The following is an 18,626-nucleotide window of genomic DNA, read 5'->3' as shown; positions in this document are numbered from 1 at the left end:
CTTTAGGAGGGGAAGAGACAGGGCAAGATAAAAACAAAGAGAAAAAGAGTGTGATGCTGATGAGGAGAGAAAAATAATCAGCTGCACACTGACATGGTTTTAAAGCTGTTGTTATCGAATTATTATTATTATTATTATTTTTGCCTTCACAACATCTTAAAATGCACATCTGTAGTTCAGAAAAATCCAAAATTTCCCCCGAACACCCCTAACTAACCTGCCTCAAATTCGGGATCCCAGTGATTATAAAACCATGCCATTGCATGGTAATGAAACTAGTTAATAGTAAACATTAGACCCTAATCTAAAGTGTTACTTTTTAGCTTTTTATTTTTTTTATAAATCATACCCTCATTGGGGGCTTAGCCCCCCAAAATGAAAATCCTAAATGAAAATGTTTTTTTTTTAGGGGGGGCGGGGGGGGGCATCATAAATGAATTATGCTTAGGGCACCAAAATGGCTAGCAGCGGCACTGAAAGCAAATGTCTGTTAATTTTTCAAATATATTTGATTATTTTCAACCCTACACATTCTTTGCTCCACTTCCATCAGTGTTTAATGTGCAGTAGTGCACATGCTCAGACAAGACTGCTCTGTGTCTCACATACGTATGATCTGCTGCATAGTACTGTCAGATGTAGATGGTCAACATTAGCAAATGTGTGGAGCACATGTCTGCTACTGTGACACCACGAGCACTCTCACAGTAACAGAGAAACACACAAACACACACATCCATAAAGGCACACGTTGATCAATGCATTTCTGACGTGACTTACTCATGCTCAAACTCAGCTTTTTACTAAAAACATTTTATATAAAAAAATACTTTACCAAAAAAAAGAAAAAGGTGTCAAGAATTTAAAGACATCTATCAGTAATCCAGTCCATGTTTCAGATTCTCATCCACAGACGACTGCATGATTAATATAAGCAGAACGGCACAACGGTTCATATGCTCATTGTCTCCAAATTATGACTAGAAATGAATAAATATTAAGTCTGCTGTTTAAAACAAATAAAGAACCAATGTAGGAGAATAGTTAGTATGTGAAAACAGCGGTAAACTTATATTGTATATTTGTATATTTGTGCAGTGTGCGCATGTCAAAAAAATCTATTCCGATTTGAAGTAGAGCCCTGCACGGGCCTCAAATCTAGGCCCTAGCCCGGCCCTGGCCCGAGACGCTCAGGCCCTAGCCCGGCCCGTGTCCGACAGCTCATCAGAATGATCAGCCCGAGTCCGACCCGAGCCCATTAAAAAAAAAAAAAAATTCCACAGCCTGTACTATTTGCAGTCAGTAAAACAGATATGTTTTGTTCTCAATGGCAAAGTATTTACCAGTAAGTTTATTTTCATTTCTTTATAAGTTAATTTAGAAAAATGTTTTTTTTTTTTTTTTATGACGACCAAGCAGCCGACAGTGAGTTAAACATGTTTGATCCATTTATAGCCTCTCAAATCAACACTTTACTTGGCTACAATAATATCCATATATATAAAACAACTTAAGCATATGCATATCACACAGACAGTTAACGTTTGTTTAAACATTTATTGTCATTTTTGAAAAGCTGAGGCAAACTGCTCTGCTGCTCAGTCGCAACAGCGCTCGCAAACTAAATGAGTTTACAATACAATACAGAGAATGCAATCTAAACAAATCAAATAAATTACATTAAAAACAAACATGCAGGTTATCTTACCTCAAAAATCAAGTCTTCACTACAGAACATGGACATTCTTATTTCCAATAGTTTCCAACAGACTCATAAAGTCCAATCAAACAAAAAACAACCTACTAACATGGCTAAGAACAATCTCAGAGTATCGTGAAGAAAAAGCACAGCATCCACAGTGGAAGGTTTTAATCCAGTCGTACTTTTTCCAGCTGCGCTGAAGTCACGCTCGCTACCGGGACACTAAACACAGACCGAGCCGGTCGCGCGAATCTCAGATCGCGCCGCCGGGAAACCTGTGTGCGTGTGCGTGAGCAGACTGTCACGTGTGATAGGTTATAAAACGTCTTTCTATGTTTGCTTTTCAATCGTCATCTTCTCATATTTTATTTTAATTAATGTCTAAAATAGGCTATAAAAAAAGATAAGCCTAAAACAGGCCCGAGGCCCGGCCCGCGTGTGAACTATAACGTGAAAATTGGCCCGAAGCCCGGCCCTAGAAGTGTAAATAAGTCGGGGCCCGTCGGGCTCGGGCTGAAATGCAGGCCTCTAATTTGAAGCTTGTGACATAAACGCGCACATCAACCCAATCACCTGTTTAGCGTTCATGTAAACACTAAATTCAGATTCACCAATCGGAATGAATTCAATCCGATTGAAACAAAAGTTGTGCATGTAAACAGCCAATGTTTGGGATTGACAGCATCATTTGCTTTACAGGTGTGAGTCTTGAAATGTTTTGTTCATTCAGCAGATTAAAGAAGCTGCTTGAATACATATCTGTATGAATGAACATCTGAAGTCACACCTGTATAATCCCCATAGCGACAGTATCATGATAAAGATGTCCAATTGAGAATATCTTCTTCATATAACCACAGGTTTTCCCAGAATGCGGTTGGGAGCACCAAAAATGTCGGTTTGGGTAAAAAAATAATAGTTGTATAAAATAATAGTTGTATAAAATAAAAAGCTGTATAAACAACATTATTACGCATGATGCAATTCTAACCATTAGCTTCAGGAGATGCATCAACGCATTTACATAATCTGTGTTGTTTCAGCCCTAGCTCTCATATCATTCATAGGAATCATGGGCTGATTAACCTGATCTCTGTCAGACGACTGAAGCTTATGTACTTCAGTAAATGTCATTAAACTATTGTGGTTTAAACCTGTTCGATTGCTCCTGTTGCTCGATTGCTCATGTCTGCTGCGGAGTTGGTTTGCGTCTGTAAGCTTTGTATATCATTCCCTGTTGTTTATACTGCTAAATATAACTTACTTAACATCACATATTATCCTGACATCGCTAGCTTCAATCTAAATCGTTGCTAGCACAACACGCTAGTAATTCGCTAGCCTGTTAGCGTGCCATCCGTGCGCTCTTTATTTATTTCGCTCGCACCTTTTACAAATCCATCAAACGACTGTGGTGAGTATCAGTCAGTCAAACAAACACGGAGAGTTATGCAGACCTGCCAACATGTATGCATTTTGCGTAGCGGGCACGCATTTTGACCTCAAAGTACTCTGGTATGATTTGTCACTCTAAACTACGCAAAAACCTGGTGACGCCTCTTTGCACGCATGGTCCTCAAATCAAGCAACAGCAAAAGAAGAAGAGTTCAACCAATTATAGCGCTGGGTTCATTCCTCAAATTGCAAGCGGAGATGATTGACAGATGCGTAAGTCCTATAATTAAAAAGACACTGAAAATCGACACCAATAAAGAATCCCGCTCGATCCACCCTCTACTCGCACGCGCCCGCCGTCTGACTGATTTAAGCGAGGACAGTAGGCCTACAGTAGTCACGGTACTTCTGACTCCTGAAGGTAAACGGGCTGGGGTGGATGTGGAAAGTTGAAATATTGTATTTGAGTTAATTTAAAATGGATTGGTTATCACACGGGACGGGAGTGATCGCATGGATTATTTAAAAAATACTCCGTAATTCATTCATGGTAACTCAGATAAGAGAAAGACATTCAGCCATGCAAATTATAAAATGCTCAAGTAATGTTGAACGATAAATCGAAATAAAATTGAAATCGCTATGTCTTAGTGATTATGAAAGTGCTGTAATTTGTGGATGACTGATAACGTTAAGCGCGAATCTGGAGAAACAGGAGTTTATTTTTTCATTCTCAGTGTTGAGAAACGTAGCCTGCATGTGTTACGTTATTATGTTAATAACTAAAGTACCGAATTATGTTACATATTTATTTTGTATGAAAACTAGCGAGTTAGTTGGCGTACTTATGGATTGAAAATTACCGTTGTATGATATCATGTATCAGTGCTGCGCGAGCTCTCTCACAAACACAGACTCGCGCACACAGAGAGAGAAGATATTTATAAAATAAGAATTGACAGGCAAAGTTCTTGCTTGTGTTTTTTATGTCAAAATGTCAAAGCTTTTTGTACTCATAAAATTTCTTCTAGGTTGGCAGGTCTGGTTATGTCATCTTCTCCTCGTATTGTCACTTGCACTTCATGTAACATGTATAACATAGCCTTCTCTGTAGTGATGTATGTCTCGAGACCGGTCTCGAGACCACTTTTACATGGTCTCGGTCTTGTCACGGCCTTTGGTCTTGGTCTTGTCTTGGTCTCGGACCTCTCGGTCTTGTCTAGGTCTCGCTGTCTCAGACCGACATAGTGGTCGGGGGATTTAGCAATACAATACTACAATATCCACGACGATATCCGCAACGGATTGAAGCGCGCGTCCGAGTGAAGACAGTGCGGTGTGCGCGAGCCACACGAGAAAACACCATATCCGCGCCACTGATTGCAGCGGCAACAAACATTTTAATCACTTGATTTAAAAAACACATATCATGTACAGTTTTTGATGTATTAATATTTATTAAAACACATATCAGTGACATGATGGGTTTTAACTTCATTCAGGAGATTTTGGGTAACTGCACAACTGACAGATGACTTTGAGTGCAATGCCAACGGTGTGTGTGTGTGTGTGTGTGTGTGTGTAACCATAGCGACAAAACAACCAACTTTCGGATCCTGCACTTAAGCTTATAATTTCGTTTTTAAAAATATAATTATGTATTTAAAAGTTGCAGAATGGATTCATTTGGAGACTTCGAAATCGACAGAGATAGGCATGCAATGCAAAACAAAATTTTACAAGTTATTGCTTAGCTTCAACAACACTAGTCTGTTTTTTCCCCCTCCGGTCTCGACTTGGTCTGTCTTGGTCTTGTCTTGTTCTCGATACCCTCTGGTCTTGGTAGTGTCTTGGTCTCGGTATAGGCGGTCTTGACTGCAAGTCTACTTCTCTGTCAGTACAGGATTTACATGTGATAAATGCAGGGAGATAGTCAGGCTGACGGAGAAGATTTCAGAACTAGAGACACACATCCAAACTTTAATTACGTTAATTGTAAGAGTGCAAGGGCTTTAGATACTGCTTTGGATGTGCCTAGCTTAGTGAACACTGTACATTGTTCGGTTCCGGCTGAAGTAGAGCCCGTGCAGCAGGGCAATTGGGTGATGGTGAGAAGCTGTAATCACGGGACAAAACACCGCTCTTCCGTTCCGATTACAACATCAAATAGATTCTCCCCACTCAGTGAAACACCCACTGAGAATCCTATTGAATGCACCCTATTTATTGGCGATTCTATTACACGGAACGTGAAAATAGAGACACCATCCACCATAGTCACATGTTTGCCGGGAGCCAGAATGCCTGACATCAAAGCAAATTTTAAAGTGCTGGCTAATGCTAATCGTAAATTCTCTATGATTATTATTCACGTCGACACTAATGATGTTCGACTTCGCCAGTCGGAGATCACTAAAATTAATGTTAAAGAGGTGTGAACTCGCAAGTACGATGTCAGGCACTGTAATTTGCTCTGGCCCCCTTCCTGTTCAAAGGAGTGATGAGATAGTTAGTAGACTCTCCTCACTCAATGGCTGGCTGTCTAAGTGGTATTCATAGACAATTGGAAAAGTTTTTGGGGCAGACCTGACCTGTTGAAAAGAGATGGTATTCATCACTCCTGAGATGGTACTGCTCTTCTCTCTAGTAATATGGCAAATGGTCTTAGAGCTCAAACATGACAATCTGGGGCTCAGGTCAGGAAGCAGACAGACTGGCTAAACCGACCTCCACTAGCTGTCTCGCGTCACTGAGGTCAGATAAATCCCATCACATAGAGACTCTTTCACCTAGATGTCATCATATAGAGACTGTGTCTGTTCCCCGAATTAGGAAATACAAAAAACTTCCAAACCCATCTAGGGGTAAAAATTTAATTGATGTTCAACAAATAAAAAAAACAGATATAATACAAATGAACAAATGATAAAGCCCGGGTTGCTGAATATTCGATCCATTACTTCAAAAGCACTTATTGTTAATGATATGATTACAGACTATAACCTAGATGTGCTGTGTTTGACAGAAACCTGGCTAAAACCAAACAATTACATTACTTTAAATGAGTCCACCTCCCAAGATTACGGTTATAAACATGAACCTCGTATGAAAGGCAAAGGGGGAGGTGCTGCTGTTATTTTTTAGTAATATTTTTTAGAATTACTAAGAAGTCTAGTTTCAAATATAATTATTTTGAAGTGTTGGTGCTTAATGTAACAATATCTAGTGTAAATGATAAATCACGTTTGAGATTTGGGCTGGCTACTGTGTACAGGCCACCATACAGACTTTATCAAAGAATTTCCTGACTTTCTGTCAGAGTTAGTACTGGCTGCAGATAAAGTCCTAATTGTTGGTGATTTTAATATACATGTAGATAACGAAAAAGATTGGGATTGGCATTTAAAGACATTCTTAACTCTATTGGAGTTAGACAACACGTGTCAGGACCTACTCATTGTCGTAATCATACACTAGATCTAATATTATCACATGGAATCAATCATGTTGAAATTCTGCAGGATAGCGATGACATCTCAGATCATTATCTAGTCTCGCATAAACTTAATTTAGCCAAGTCTGCAAAGCCGACTCTGTGTTACAAATATGTTAGACCTATCACTTCTGCCACTAAAGATTGCTTTATAAATAATCTTCCTGATGAGTTTCATTGTAGTCTCCCTGACGAAAAATTCGATTCATTCATTGCTGTAGGAGAGGATGAATTTTCTAAACTCGTTAAATCATCTAAAATCGACAACATGTTAGACCCTATAACGACTAAACTACTGAAAGAGATGCTTCCAGAGGTCATAGATCCTCTTCTTAATATCATTAATTCACCTAACTTCAAAAACTTTTAAGCTGGCTATGATTAAACCGCTTGTTAAAAAAACCCAACTTGATCCTACAAAATTAGTCAATTACAGGCCGATCTCGAATCTACCTTTTCTGTCAAAGATACTAGAAAAGGCAGTATCTTCACAACTACAGTATGTTCCTTTTTAGAAAGAAATGGTATCTGTGGGGATTTTCAATCAGGATTTAGACCGTATCATAGTACGGAGACAGCTCTCAGAGTCACAAATGATTTGCTCTTATCATCCGATCGTGGTTGTATCTCTCTATTAGTGTTACTCGATCTTAGTGCTGCATTTGACACTATCGACCACAACATTCTTTTAAATAGACTCGAAAATTATGTTTGCATTAGTGGAATTGCACTAGCATGGTTCAAATCATACTTATCTGACCGTTAGCAGTTTGCAGCAGTAAATGAAGAGATGTCTTATTGGTCAAAAGTTCAGTATGGTGTACCACAAGGCTCAGTACTAGGACCGTTGCTGTTCACTCTGTACATGCTACCCTTAGGAGATATCATTAGGAAGCATGGCATTAGTTTCCACTGTTATGCTGATGATACTCAGCTCTATATTTTTTTACACCCTGACGAAACTTACCAATCCACAAAATTAACGGAATGCATAGCTGATATAAAAAACTGGATGACTAGCAATTTCCTACTACTTAATTCAGAAAAAAAAACAGAGATTCTAATTATTGGACAAAAAAAAACTTCCTCACGTAATAACCTAGAATACTGTCTAACACTTGATGGCTGCTCTGTCAAGTCCTCGTCGTCGGTTAGGAACCTGGGTGTGCTCTTTGATTCCAATCCTTCATTTGAAAGTCACGTGTCTAGTATCTGTAAAACCACATTTTTTCATCTTAAAAATATGTCTAAATTCCGTCATATGCTCTCAATTAAAAATGCGTTCATGACATCAAGGCTAGATTATTGTAATGCTCTACTTGGTGGTTGCCCTGCACGTTTAATAAATAAACTACCTTTAAATAAACCCTATTAAACATCAAATACATTTTAAAATATTGCTGATTACTTACAAAGCACTAAATGGTTTAGCTCCCCAGTACTTGAGCGAGCTCTTAACGCATTATAGTCCTTCACGTCTATTGCAATCTCAAAATTCCGGCCAGTTGATAATACCTAGAATATCAAAATCGACTGCTGGCAGTAGATCCTTTTCCTATTTAGCACCAACACTTTGGAACAATCTTCCTAACATTGTCCGGGAAGAAGACACAGTCTGTCAGTTCAAATCTAGACACATATCTTTGGCCTAGCATACACATAACACATTATAGACTTCTATAATTCAATGTTAGGCTGCATAGTTTAGATCAGCCGGAACCGGGAACACTTCCCATAAATCCTGATGTACTTGGTACATCATGAGAAGGATGGCGTCTACGCTAATATTAGTCTCTCTGTTTATCCCGAGGTTTACCGCAGTCCACCGGATCCAGGCCGTATCCAGATCTGATGAAGGACCATCGCCTGGACACGACGACAACGCAGTCCTGAAGTGTCAACTAGTCTCTCCCTTGTGAAGGCCTCCTTCCCTTTACCTCTGAACAGATAAAATGTTGTCGGGATAATTCCGGTTCGCGTGGCTACGCAGACGCGACAAATATTTCTGCATTATACATTTTTAAGACCAGACAAGTAGTTTGTTGAGGGTTGATTTGTGAAGGACTACACGCCTGAGTACATATCTATTCAAACGCGCATACCTATGGACTGAACACGTAATGCACATGTGCGTGTCATCTGTGTTTTCACGGGTTTGTGTTTTTGAGGTTTGTGTAGAGATAACGGATAATCGTTTGCACCTTCAAACCTATTTCAGAGAGTGCGTTCTCGAGACACCAGGCACTGTTTTGTGCGGATGGGTGGCCGGAGCGCGTTAAGAGTTTTTCTGTTAGAACGGTGTCGTGTTAGCAGCCCCTAAGTTAATAACTAATGATCTTCGCAACAGAAGTGAATTAATCAAAACTAACTTAAGCTGGACAATAACTTTATCCTAATGCTGTTGTAAAGCCTAAACAATCTGTTACTTCTATTTCTATTCTGTTTCTGTTTCTATTATAACTGTAAAGCTGCTTTGAAACAATCCATACTGTTAAAAACGCTTTATAAATGAAGGTGACTTGACTTGGTTGCGGTTTGCTCGGGTACTATTATAAATTGAACAATCTTAATGACACCTTTAAATTTAATTTAGACAGAGTAACTAGGGTAAATATTAAGAAAACATCCTTTCCATGTAGTATTTTGTGATCACTCTGACTTCAGGATTTAAAAGTCAAACAGTCGGACTCACCCTGGAAAGACTGTCTGGCTCTCTCCACCAGCTCCTCTATGGGGTAACTGGCCAGATCCCCTCTGGCGTGTTTAGTTTTGCAGTACGTGCAAGCGTTCAGACAGCTGTGGGAGAGAAAGGAGATCATAAACATCATGAGGCGTTAAATACACACAACTAAGTATGACAGATATCAACGGCAACATGTCTGAACACTGATTTCACCATTTACTGCAGAGCAATCATTCTCCATAATAATTTGATTGGTAAAATACTAACAGAAATGTAAGTTGTCAGGGTGAGGTCTGGGTGAATCTTATGTCCATGTCATGTTTCATACTTTGTTTTGGATAAAGGCAATGAACTCACTTTAAGGAGCATCAAGATTTTTTCCGGGTTTTTTTGGTGTGAAATATTATCTGGACACATGAGCTTCTTCATTCACACTGAGTCATGATACACAGGTTTATCCGTTGTTCCTGTGTCCTCATGCACATCCCCTCTTCTCTAGGGGTGCTTCGATTGATTGGCCACCAATTGCTATCAGTTGATAATCACTTATAATGGCTTGCCAATCTCAAGCTGATGACGCATAAAGATGTGTGCCTTTCGTGAGAGGCATGGCATATGCTTGCAGCGGCTTGCTGAAGGTGAGGTACAATTCATACATCTTTAATAAATAACTTTTGACAAATCAGTAATTTTTCTGTGACATAATAAACAGCGTGAGTGAATCAGTGAAATCTCTCTCTCCTTCTACTATGTGAAAATGGCACCATCACATCGTGTCTGCATTATAAGCGAGCTGCAAGCTGCACAGTTGACAGAATTGTCCCTTGCACAATCGGGGAGACGATGTTGCATCGTCACTAAAGTTTGTCATTTGCATATCTTTTGAAATCTTGCCAGTTTAAACATTCTATCATTTTTAAACCATTCAGTTCTCAAGTGCTCTCTGAGAGCCTCATAAACAGCTCGCAAGTACCAAATTGACTGAATTATGTTTCAAGTTTCTGAAAAATATAAAAGTAAATTTTCCCAGCTCATGAGCCTTCTATAAATGAGATCAAATGAAAAAAAAAAAAAAAAAAAAAATTGTACATTTCAATGGACGTCAGGTCAAAACAGGTGTACTTCCCAAAAATGTACCAACATGAAATAAATTAATAAACATTAAAATTGTTGGTCTATACTTTAAGCTTTTTCTCAAGGTCAAAACATTTTCAGCAGTATACCATTTCAACTTTAATTTTTAGGTTTTTGTTTTACAGATTACACATTGTTTGTAACAAATTAAATATATTCAAATCAATCAATATGGTCATATTACTGTGCGTTCACACCGGACGCGAATAGCGCGTCAAATTTGCGTCTACCGCGTCTAGTTTGCCGCTTGACCACTTTGTGTTAATTCGCGCGTCAAGAGTGAAACTGACACGCGTAAAAACAAAAGTTTGAAGCGAAATTTACGTGCGTCACGCACGTCGGATTTGAAACCCGCTGGCTCTTCCAAGCTTTATAATGGCAGTGAATGGTTGTTTCTGCTTTGAAAGTCCATAAAAGTGCATCAATCCATCATAGAAGTGCATCTATCCATGATAAAAGTGCTCCACACTACTCTGGGGGGTTAATAAAGAAGCGAAGCGATGCGTTTGTGTAAAAAAAATAAAAAAAATATTCAAGTTGCGCTTTAGATTTAAGTCAAATCCGTGTGTTTGTTTGGTCGGAAGCTAGTTATTTTACTTTATAAAGTTTTAAATACAGATATTTTTCATACATCTCCATCTTTCTTATCACTCCACATAAAGTCAACATCTGAGATATTTCCATCAGCTATATGTTCAAGCACTTCAAGAACTGTATATTCTGCATATGAAAAAGTTTTAAAAATGTATCGGTACTGTATCGGTACTGTGATATAGATTTTTTTTTTTATATAAGAAATTTCAATCAGCATTACTGAAAATGTGATTTCAGTAACAGGCTTTCGAACCCACTGTCCATTCTAATGGACAGACACATTTGAAAAAATCCTGATTTAAAACTTGCAATTCTACAATCGATTTTTAACTTTAATAAGTTCAATATTTCTATTTTACATAGAAACTATGAAATACTGGCAAAAATATAAAAAAAAAATGTAAATAAAACCATAGAAAATGTTGCTTGCTTCTGTGTTTGGAGTGAAGTGCTGCCATGCTTCTCTTCAATGTAGTGTTTTTTTTAATAATTACTACATGCAGAGCTTTACTGCCATTTGATTGGATGAAAAACGTCCAATCTCATGGACTGCAGGATTTAAACTAGGTGAAATGCTCCAGAAGAAAAAAAAAAAAAAAAAAAAGGGCTGACATGTGATGTCCATTGTAATGGACGCAGGGTCCGAATGGGTTAATTGCACTTAAATGGTCAAATACACACAAATATGTATTGTTATCAAAAATTACCATATTGGTGAGTATTCACGTAAACTGGCGGTTATGTCTCAAGTGAACGTAAACAGTTGAAAAAGGAAATGTATCTATATCAGTATATTAGATCCGTGCATTCAGTCCTACAGTGACAGCGGCCTAATATACCTGCTGCTGTCTGTGCCATTAATGTTAATCAGACAACAAAAGAAAAAGAGAAAATCACTTACTGCTCTTGACTGAATCACTTTTGTAGCTTTAATAAAGATTAATCTATATTTAATTTATACAGCGAAGACTATGCAGTATATTACTTATACAATATCTGTAGTCTATTTCTTACCTAAAAAAATATTACTGTTAGACCTATCTGGGGGAAAAAAACTACCTTAAAGCACTGTTTTTCTTTTCAATTGTATCTGTATTCTATTCTATTTATTTATGCTACTGCTTGTAATTTGTTTATTTGATCTTTATTTATTACTGACTGTTTACTTGTCTTTTTTTGTTTGAAAAGTTTGAAAGCAGTTCTCCTACGAGAGGGTCTCTCGTATTGCGTAAGTTTAGCTTACGCTACGGGTAAGATTCATCTTCTCGAGATATTGAAGCCAAAAAATTATCCTTAATTTTGTATTCATTGTCAACGCAGTGCAGCAGCTAGCAGACCTAGAGCAGGCCATCTCGCGTGCTCATTGGCTGGCATGCTGGCATCTGCTGCAGCCTACCAGTGAGCCCTGCGTGACGTCACGCCCAATGAAGGGCGCTCGCGCCTTCATAGCGTCACAGCCCGCCAGAATGGGCGTGGCTTAGCGTATAAAAGAAGGGGCTGTAGGCTGACTTCCCTGATTTTTCGACTCTTCAGCGAGCTCTCCGCATCGCTGGATCAGAGAGAAGCCACCGCCGCCGTCGAACAGCGAACAGCCAGCTTAGGACAGCGCTGAGGAAGCCGGCCGTATTCGCCACCTTCAGCCATCCGTGCGAGCTACGCTATCCGGCGACGTATCCTTTTTACTCTGTTGTATTCTCTTCTAGCTTACTCCTAAAAGAGCGCGAGTGTCTTTTTAAAGATGCCTCGCATTTCCTGCAGCTCGTGTAGGGCCCCGGAGACAGCCGGAACCTGTGGCCACTGCGACGCGCTCGCCGGAGAACCTCGCTCTCGCCTTCCCCGCCTCTCTTCACCGACGCGCAGCTGCCGCTCACGAGCCTCACTGCCGTCGCGTCTGAGGATGAGGTTGAGGGACACGCCACAAGGGACTGCTGTTCTAACCGCGGCTAGCTTCCTTTACGTTACAAGTAAGCTACCGCGCCCCCCATAGAAGCAGTCACTCCGCCCTTTGTGGGACCGCGCAGTGATAAGCGCCGTTCCCAAAGGCAGCCGGAGCCTGTAGCCACAGCGACGCGCTCGCCGGAAAGCCTCCCTCGAGCCTCGCTTTTCACCTTCCCCGCCTCCCTTCACCGACGCGCAGCTGCCGCTCACGAGCCTCACTGCCGTCGCGTCTGAGGATGAGGTCGAGGGACACGCTATGGACTGCTGTTCTAACCGCGGCTAGCTTCCTTTACGTTACAAGGAAGCTGCCGCGCGCGCTCTTATCTGCTCGCGCTACTTAAGCTTTCGTAGTTTCCCCTGTGGCTCAGTGGCTAAACTCAAAGCTTTCGCGCCAGAGACCCGTGTTCGATCCCGGCTCTCGCAGCAGAAAAAAATTATGCAGCTCTCCTCTATGAGCTCGCGACCAGCTTTCTTACGTACAGAAAGCGAGCGCGCGCCCCCGAGCGCATGCGTCACCGGCGAAGGAAGGAGAGAGTGTGGTTTTTTGTCCCGCCGGGGCCTGACAAACCCCCTCTTTTTCTCATGACGCTCTCTCTCTTATCTGCTCGCGCCAACTAAAGCTTACGATGTTTCCCCTGTGGCTCAGTGGCTAAACCCTAAGCTTTCGCGCCAGAGACCCGTGTTCGATTCCCGGCTCTCGCAGCAGAAAAAAACTATGCAGCTCTCCTCTCTGAGCTCGCGACCAGCTTTCTTACGTACAGAGAGCGAGCGCGCGCCCCCCAGCGCATGCGTCACCGGCGAAAGAAGGAGTGAGTGTGGTTTTTTTCACCCCGTACATTTACGAAGTGCATGGACGCGGCGCTCGCCCCCCTGAGAAGTCAGGGGCTGCGAATAATGAACTATCTGGACGATTGGCTGATTTTGACACAGTCAGAGACAGAGCTGCTATCTCACAGAACAGTGCTTCTCAGTCACCTGGAAAGCTTGGGTCTCACGGTCAACTGGACCAAGAGCTCATTACTACCCAGCCAGTCAATTTCCTTTTTAGGAATAGAACTGGACTCGGTGACCATGTCGGCTCGTCTATCGGCACAGCGCGCGCTCCGTGTTCGCCACCTAGCCGCGTCTTTCCAGAAGGACAGCTTTCTCCCTTTGAAAACATTTTAAAGGATGCTGGGCTGTATGGCATCAGCTGCAGCGGTGCTCCAGCTGGGCCTACTGCGCATGCGCCCGCTCCAACGCTGGTTGAATGCTCGCCCGTCCCGCCGAGCTTGGCTTTCTGGCGGTCAGAAAATCAGAGTGACTCAGACCTGCATAGCGGCTCTGCAGCCCTGGTTAGTGGCCGACTGGTACCAGCTGGGAGTGATGATGGGAACCATCTCTTATCGGAAAGTCATTTCGACAGACGCGTCCAACTGGGGTTGGGGCGCGCTGTTCGAGGGCAGACCGGTCTTCGGCCAGTGGTCAGACCAAGAGAGGTGTTTTCACATAAACTGTCTGGAGATGATAGCGGTCGAGAATGCGCTGAAGCGCTTCCTCCCGTTCATACAGGACCAACATGTTCTTGTCCGCTCGGACAACATGTCTGTGGTATCCTATGTAAACCGTCAGGGCGGTGTCAGATCCAGAAATCTCTGCAATCTGACGGAACGCCTCCTTATTTGGTCTCAGATGCACCTGCGCTCGCTGAGGGCGGCGCATGTGCCTGGCCATTTGAACGACGGCCCAGACAAACTGTCCAGGGACAACGTTCCCCCAGGGGAATGGTCCTGGGCCCCCAAACGGTCCAGAAACTGTGGCGCCTATTCGGCAGGGCGGAAGTCGACCTATTTGCGTCAAAAGACAACGCTCAATGCCCGACGTTCTTCTCGAAGGACGAGGACGCGCTGGCCCAGGTTTGGCCCAGCCTCCGGCTATATGCTTTCCCTCGGTCTCTCTGTTACCACAGGTGATCAAGAGAATCAGGGAAACGCGCCACTCGGTGCTCCTCATAGCCCCGCGTTGGGAGAATCAGATTTGGTTCCCGGAGCTAGCACGGCTGTCACATACAGCTCCGTGGCCGATTCCGGTGAGGGCAGATCTCCTCTCTCAGGCTCGCGGCACGATCTGGCATACCCATCCAGAGCGCTGGTCTCTGCACGCATGGTTGATCAACGGGTACTCGTTGCCCTGCCAGAAGGAGTAATGAACACGATCGCGCAGTCTAGAGCCCCTTCCACGAGAAGGCTCTACGCGTCTAAAAGGTCGGTGTTCTCTGGATGGTGCACCGACAGAGGTCTGGACCCGCGGACATGCGGGGTGGCGCATCTGCTCTCCTTCCTACAAGAGCTGTTGGATAAGGGAAGGTCCCCATCCACACTCAAAGTATACGTGGCGGCCGTGGCAGCGTTCGCAGAATCGGCGCACGGCCAGTCATTAGGAAGACATGAGTTGGTCATCCGCTTCCTTAGAGGAGCTAGGAGGATGAACCCGCCGCGCCCCCCGTCGGTTCCCATGTGGGATCTTTCACTGGTCCTAGAGGCCCTGAAAGCTTTTCCCTTCGAACCACTAAACTCCGTGGGGTTGAAATATCTATCACTGAAAACCGTCTTTCTGACTGCACTGTCGTCAGTAAAATGTGTGGGGGACCTGCATGCGCTGTCTGTCAGCGCATCGTGTCTTGAGTTCGGGCCGTATGACTCTAAAGTCATCCTCAGACCTAGACATGGCTACGTTCCTAAAGTGATGGGCACTCCGTTCAGAGCGCAAGTTATCTCGTTGTCAGCTCTGCCAGCATCTGACAGCGAAAGTGATGTGAACCTCCTCTGCCCTGTCAGAGTGCTGAGGTTTTACATTACGCGCTCCGCCTTATTCAGGCGTTCGGAACAGCTGTTTGTTTCGTTCGGTGGGCGCGCCAAAGGTCTCGCCTCCTTGAAACAGAGCCTGTCCAGATGGATAGTGGACGCTATAGCAGCCGCTTACGCGTCAAAACGTCTGCAATCCCCTCTGGGCATCAGGGCTCATTCCACGAGAGGCGTGGCCTCTTCGTGGGCATGGTCCAGTGGAATTTCTATCTATGACATATGTGTAGCGGCGGGCTGGGGCTCCCCGTCTACCTCTGTCAGGTTTTATAACCTAGAAGTTCCTGCCTTGCAGGCTGAACTGTTGTCAGTTTAAAAGAGAGGTGTATTCTGCCCAGACCTCCTGCTCAGATCACTCTCACATGACTCAGCTCTCCTGGTTGAGCTGCACTAAGTAGGGTATGTGCCATGTGCCTATACAGACCGGCGCGCTGCTCTGTATTCCCTATGTGTGCGTATGTACAAGTGATGGCCCGCGTGGCTGGCCACCTTATTCTCCACCTTACAGGGTACCCCTGAAAGTTCGGGGTCTCATGGTGGATGCTTGGCGCGCACGGCGTTGACAAAGTGTTCCCGTAGCGTAAGCTAAACTTGCGCAATACGAGAGAACCTCTCGTAAGAGAACGATACTCGGTTACTAACGTAACCTCGGTTCTCTCTAGAGAGGGAACGAGTATTGCGTAACCGGCCGTGCTCGCGCCACGAGCGACTTCGCTTCAGTCGTCGAAAAACCAGGGAAGTCAGCCTACAGCCCCTTCTTTTATACGCTAAGGCATGCCCATTCTGGCGGGCTGTGACGCTATGAAGGCGCGAGCGCCCTTCGTTGGGCGTGACGTCACGCGGGGCTCACTGGTAGGCTGCAGCAGATGCCAGCAGGGCAGCCAATGAGCACGCGAGATGGCCTGCTCTAGGTCTGCTAGCTGCTGCACTGCATTGACAATGAATACAAAATTAAGGATAATTTTTTGGCTTCAATATCTCGAGAAGATGAATCTTTCCCGTAGCGTAAGCTAAACTTACGCAATACTCGTTCCCTCTCTAGAGAGAACCGAGGTTACGTTAGTAACCGAGTATCGGCTTGTGCTGTGTTTAAGCTATTGTGCAACACGATTTCCACATTGTAAAAATAAAATGTGTGATCAAACATTTAGGTGAGACAATTATATATTTTATTATGTCTACAAATTAAAGAAAAAAATATCCCCCACAATAGACCCACCTAAGTGGGACATTCCCACCATTTTCCAAAACGAAATTCAGGCCCAGAGGTTATGTCTGTAAAATTCTGATCGGAGCATCCCTATAAATAATGCTACATGATAAAAATAAGGCTTCAAATAGATGATCGCTATCTGTGATTGGTATCAGCCGATACTGCTTCCTGTGACCGGTGATCAGTCCCAAAAATGTTGATCCCGTCTCTTTTTCCACTGTAGTTTCTCCCATCAGCTCCGCGGTCTCAGTGAAACACACACATTATGCTCTACAGATAAAACTGAATAAAAATTAATGGTATTCACAGCTACATTTTATTTATTTATTTATCATTTATTTAACAAGGAAGATCCCATCTCTTCGACCTGGTCAAGACAGCAGCACAGAGTTTTAAAAAAAAATCTGAGGATACCTTTGGGACTTTTAGTCGAAGGTGTAACTGAGATCTAGTACCATAACTGTTTGTATAAAAAGTTAAGAGCTTAGAAATATAAGCCACCAATTTACCTAAAAGTGCCTTAGCAATGAATATATGCATATGCAATTATATACTATATTGTACAGAGGACCCTGCTAAAGATTCATAAAGTATACAGTGATGTGTACGTGATTCTGCACCACACACAAAACGTAAAGGCGCATGATAGAGTCCAGTCAGTTACCTTAATGAAGACGAAGACGCCATAATTATAGATAAATAGCTATTTTTTAGCAATAAAGGAGACCCAATTTTGCCTTAATCTTCAGCAAATTATCAATGTGAACATTAAAAGCTAGTTTTTCGTCCAACCATATGCCTAAATATTTATAAAAGCTAACTCTTTCAATATGTGTGCCATCTAAAGTTGAAATAGCCACATCTGTTTCCTTAGAATGCGTATGACTAAAAATCTTATATTCTGTATTGTTTTTTATTTAAAACCAATTTCAATTGTAGCAATAAATGTTGTATTACATTAAACACAATTTGTAAGTTCAGTAGAGCTTGTTTTAAAGAAGATGCTGCTGTATATTTAATTGTATCATCGGCATACGGCATACTCCTAAACCCAAAATCATTGATAAAGATAGAAAACAGAACAGGAACGAAAATGAAACATAGGGGAACTCCTTTTTTACTTGGAAAAAAATTTGAATTATAGTTTTCTAAACTTACACACTAAACTTTTCTAACCATTTTAGAGGTTAGAAACCAACCATTTTGCTAATACCTATAGACCTAAGTTTTTGTAGCAATAGATTATGGTCAACAGAATCAAAAGCTTTTAAAGATCAACATTGCTGCACAAGACTTTTTACTATCTTTACTATTTACTAGTTTATAAGATCATTTGTAACTAACAAAGCTGCAGTTATACTATGACCTGCTCTAAAACCAGATTGGTCATAATTAAATATATTATTATGCATTCAGATTTGTTTTAATTGGTAATTTATCAATGATTCAAATAATTTAGCTAAAACTAGTAATCTGGAGATAGGACGATAATAATTAGGATCTGAAGGATCTACACTTTTTAATAATGGAATAACTGTTGCCGACTTCCACGTTCTCTGTATAGTGTTTGAAATTAAACTTAGATTAACTAGACTATCTAGTTTCACTAAAGGCATTGTAAACCTGAGATGTTG

General features: G+C 42.1%; 1 protein-coding gene across 1 annotated transcript in view; it reads right to left on the bottom strand.

Annotated features, from left to right (window-relative positions):
* The window catches only part of cdkal1 (CDK5 regulatory subunit associated protein 1-like 1), a 474,679-nt gene that overhangs the window by 187,937 nt on the left and 268,116 nt on the right, over window positions 1-18,626 (bottom strand). Inside the window, exon 8 of the mRNA XM_056257716.1 lies at window positions 9,283-9,386. Coding sequence (XP_056113691.1) covers window positions 9,283-9,386 — 104 coding nt within the window. The remainder of the gene's footprint in view (window positions 1-9,282; window positions 9,387-18,626) is intronic.

This window comes from Rhinichthys klamathensis, unplaced genomic scaffold (genome assembly GCF_029890125.1).
Source record: "Rhinichthys klamathensis goyatoka isolate OS25496 unplaced genomic scaffold, OSU_Roscu_1.1 h1tg000006l_1, whole genome shotgun sequence".
NCBI lineage: Eukaryota > Metazoa > Chordata > Actinopteri > Cypriniformes > Leuciscidae > Rhinichthys > Rhinichthys klamathensis.
The sequence above is the reverse complement of the archived record's forward strand: the minus strand, read 5'-3'. Positions and strand labels throughout refer to the sequence as shown.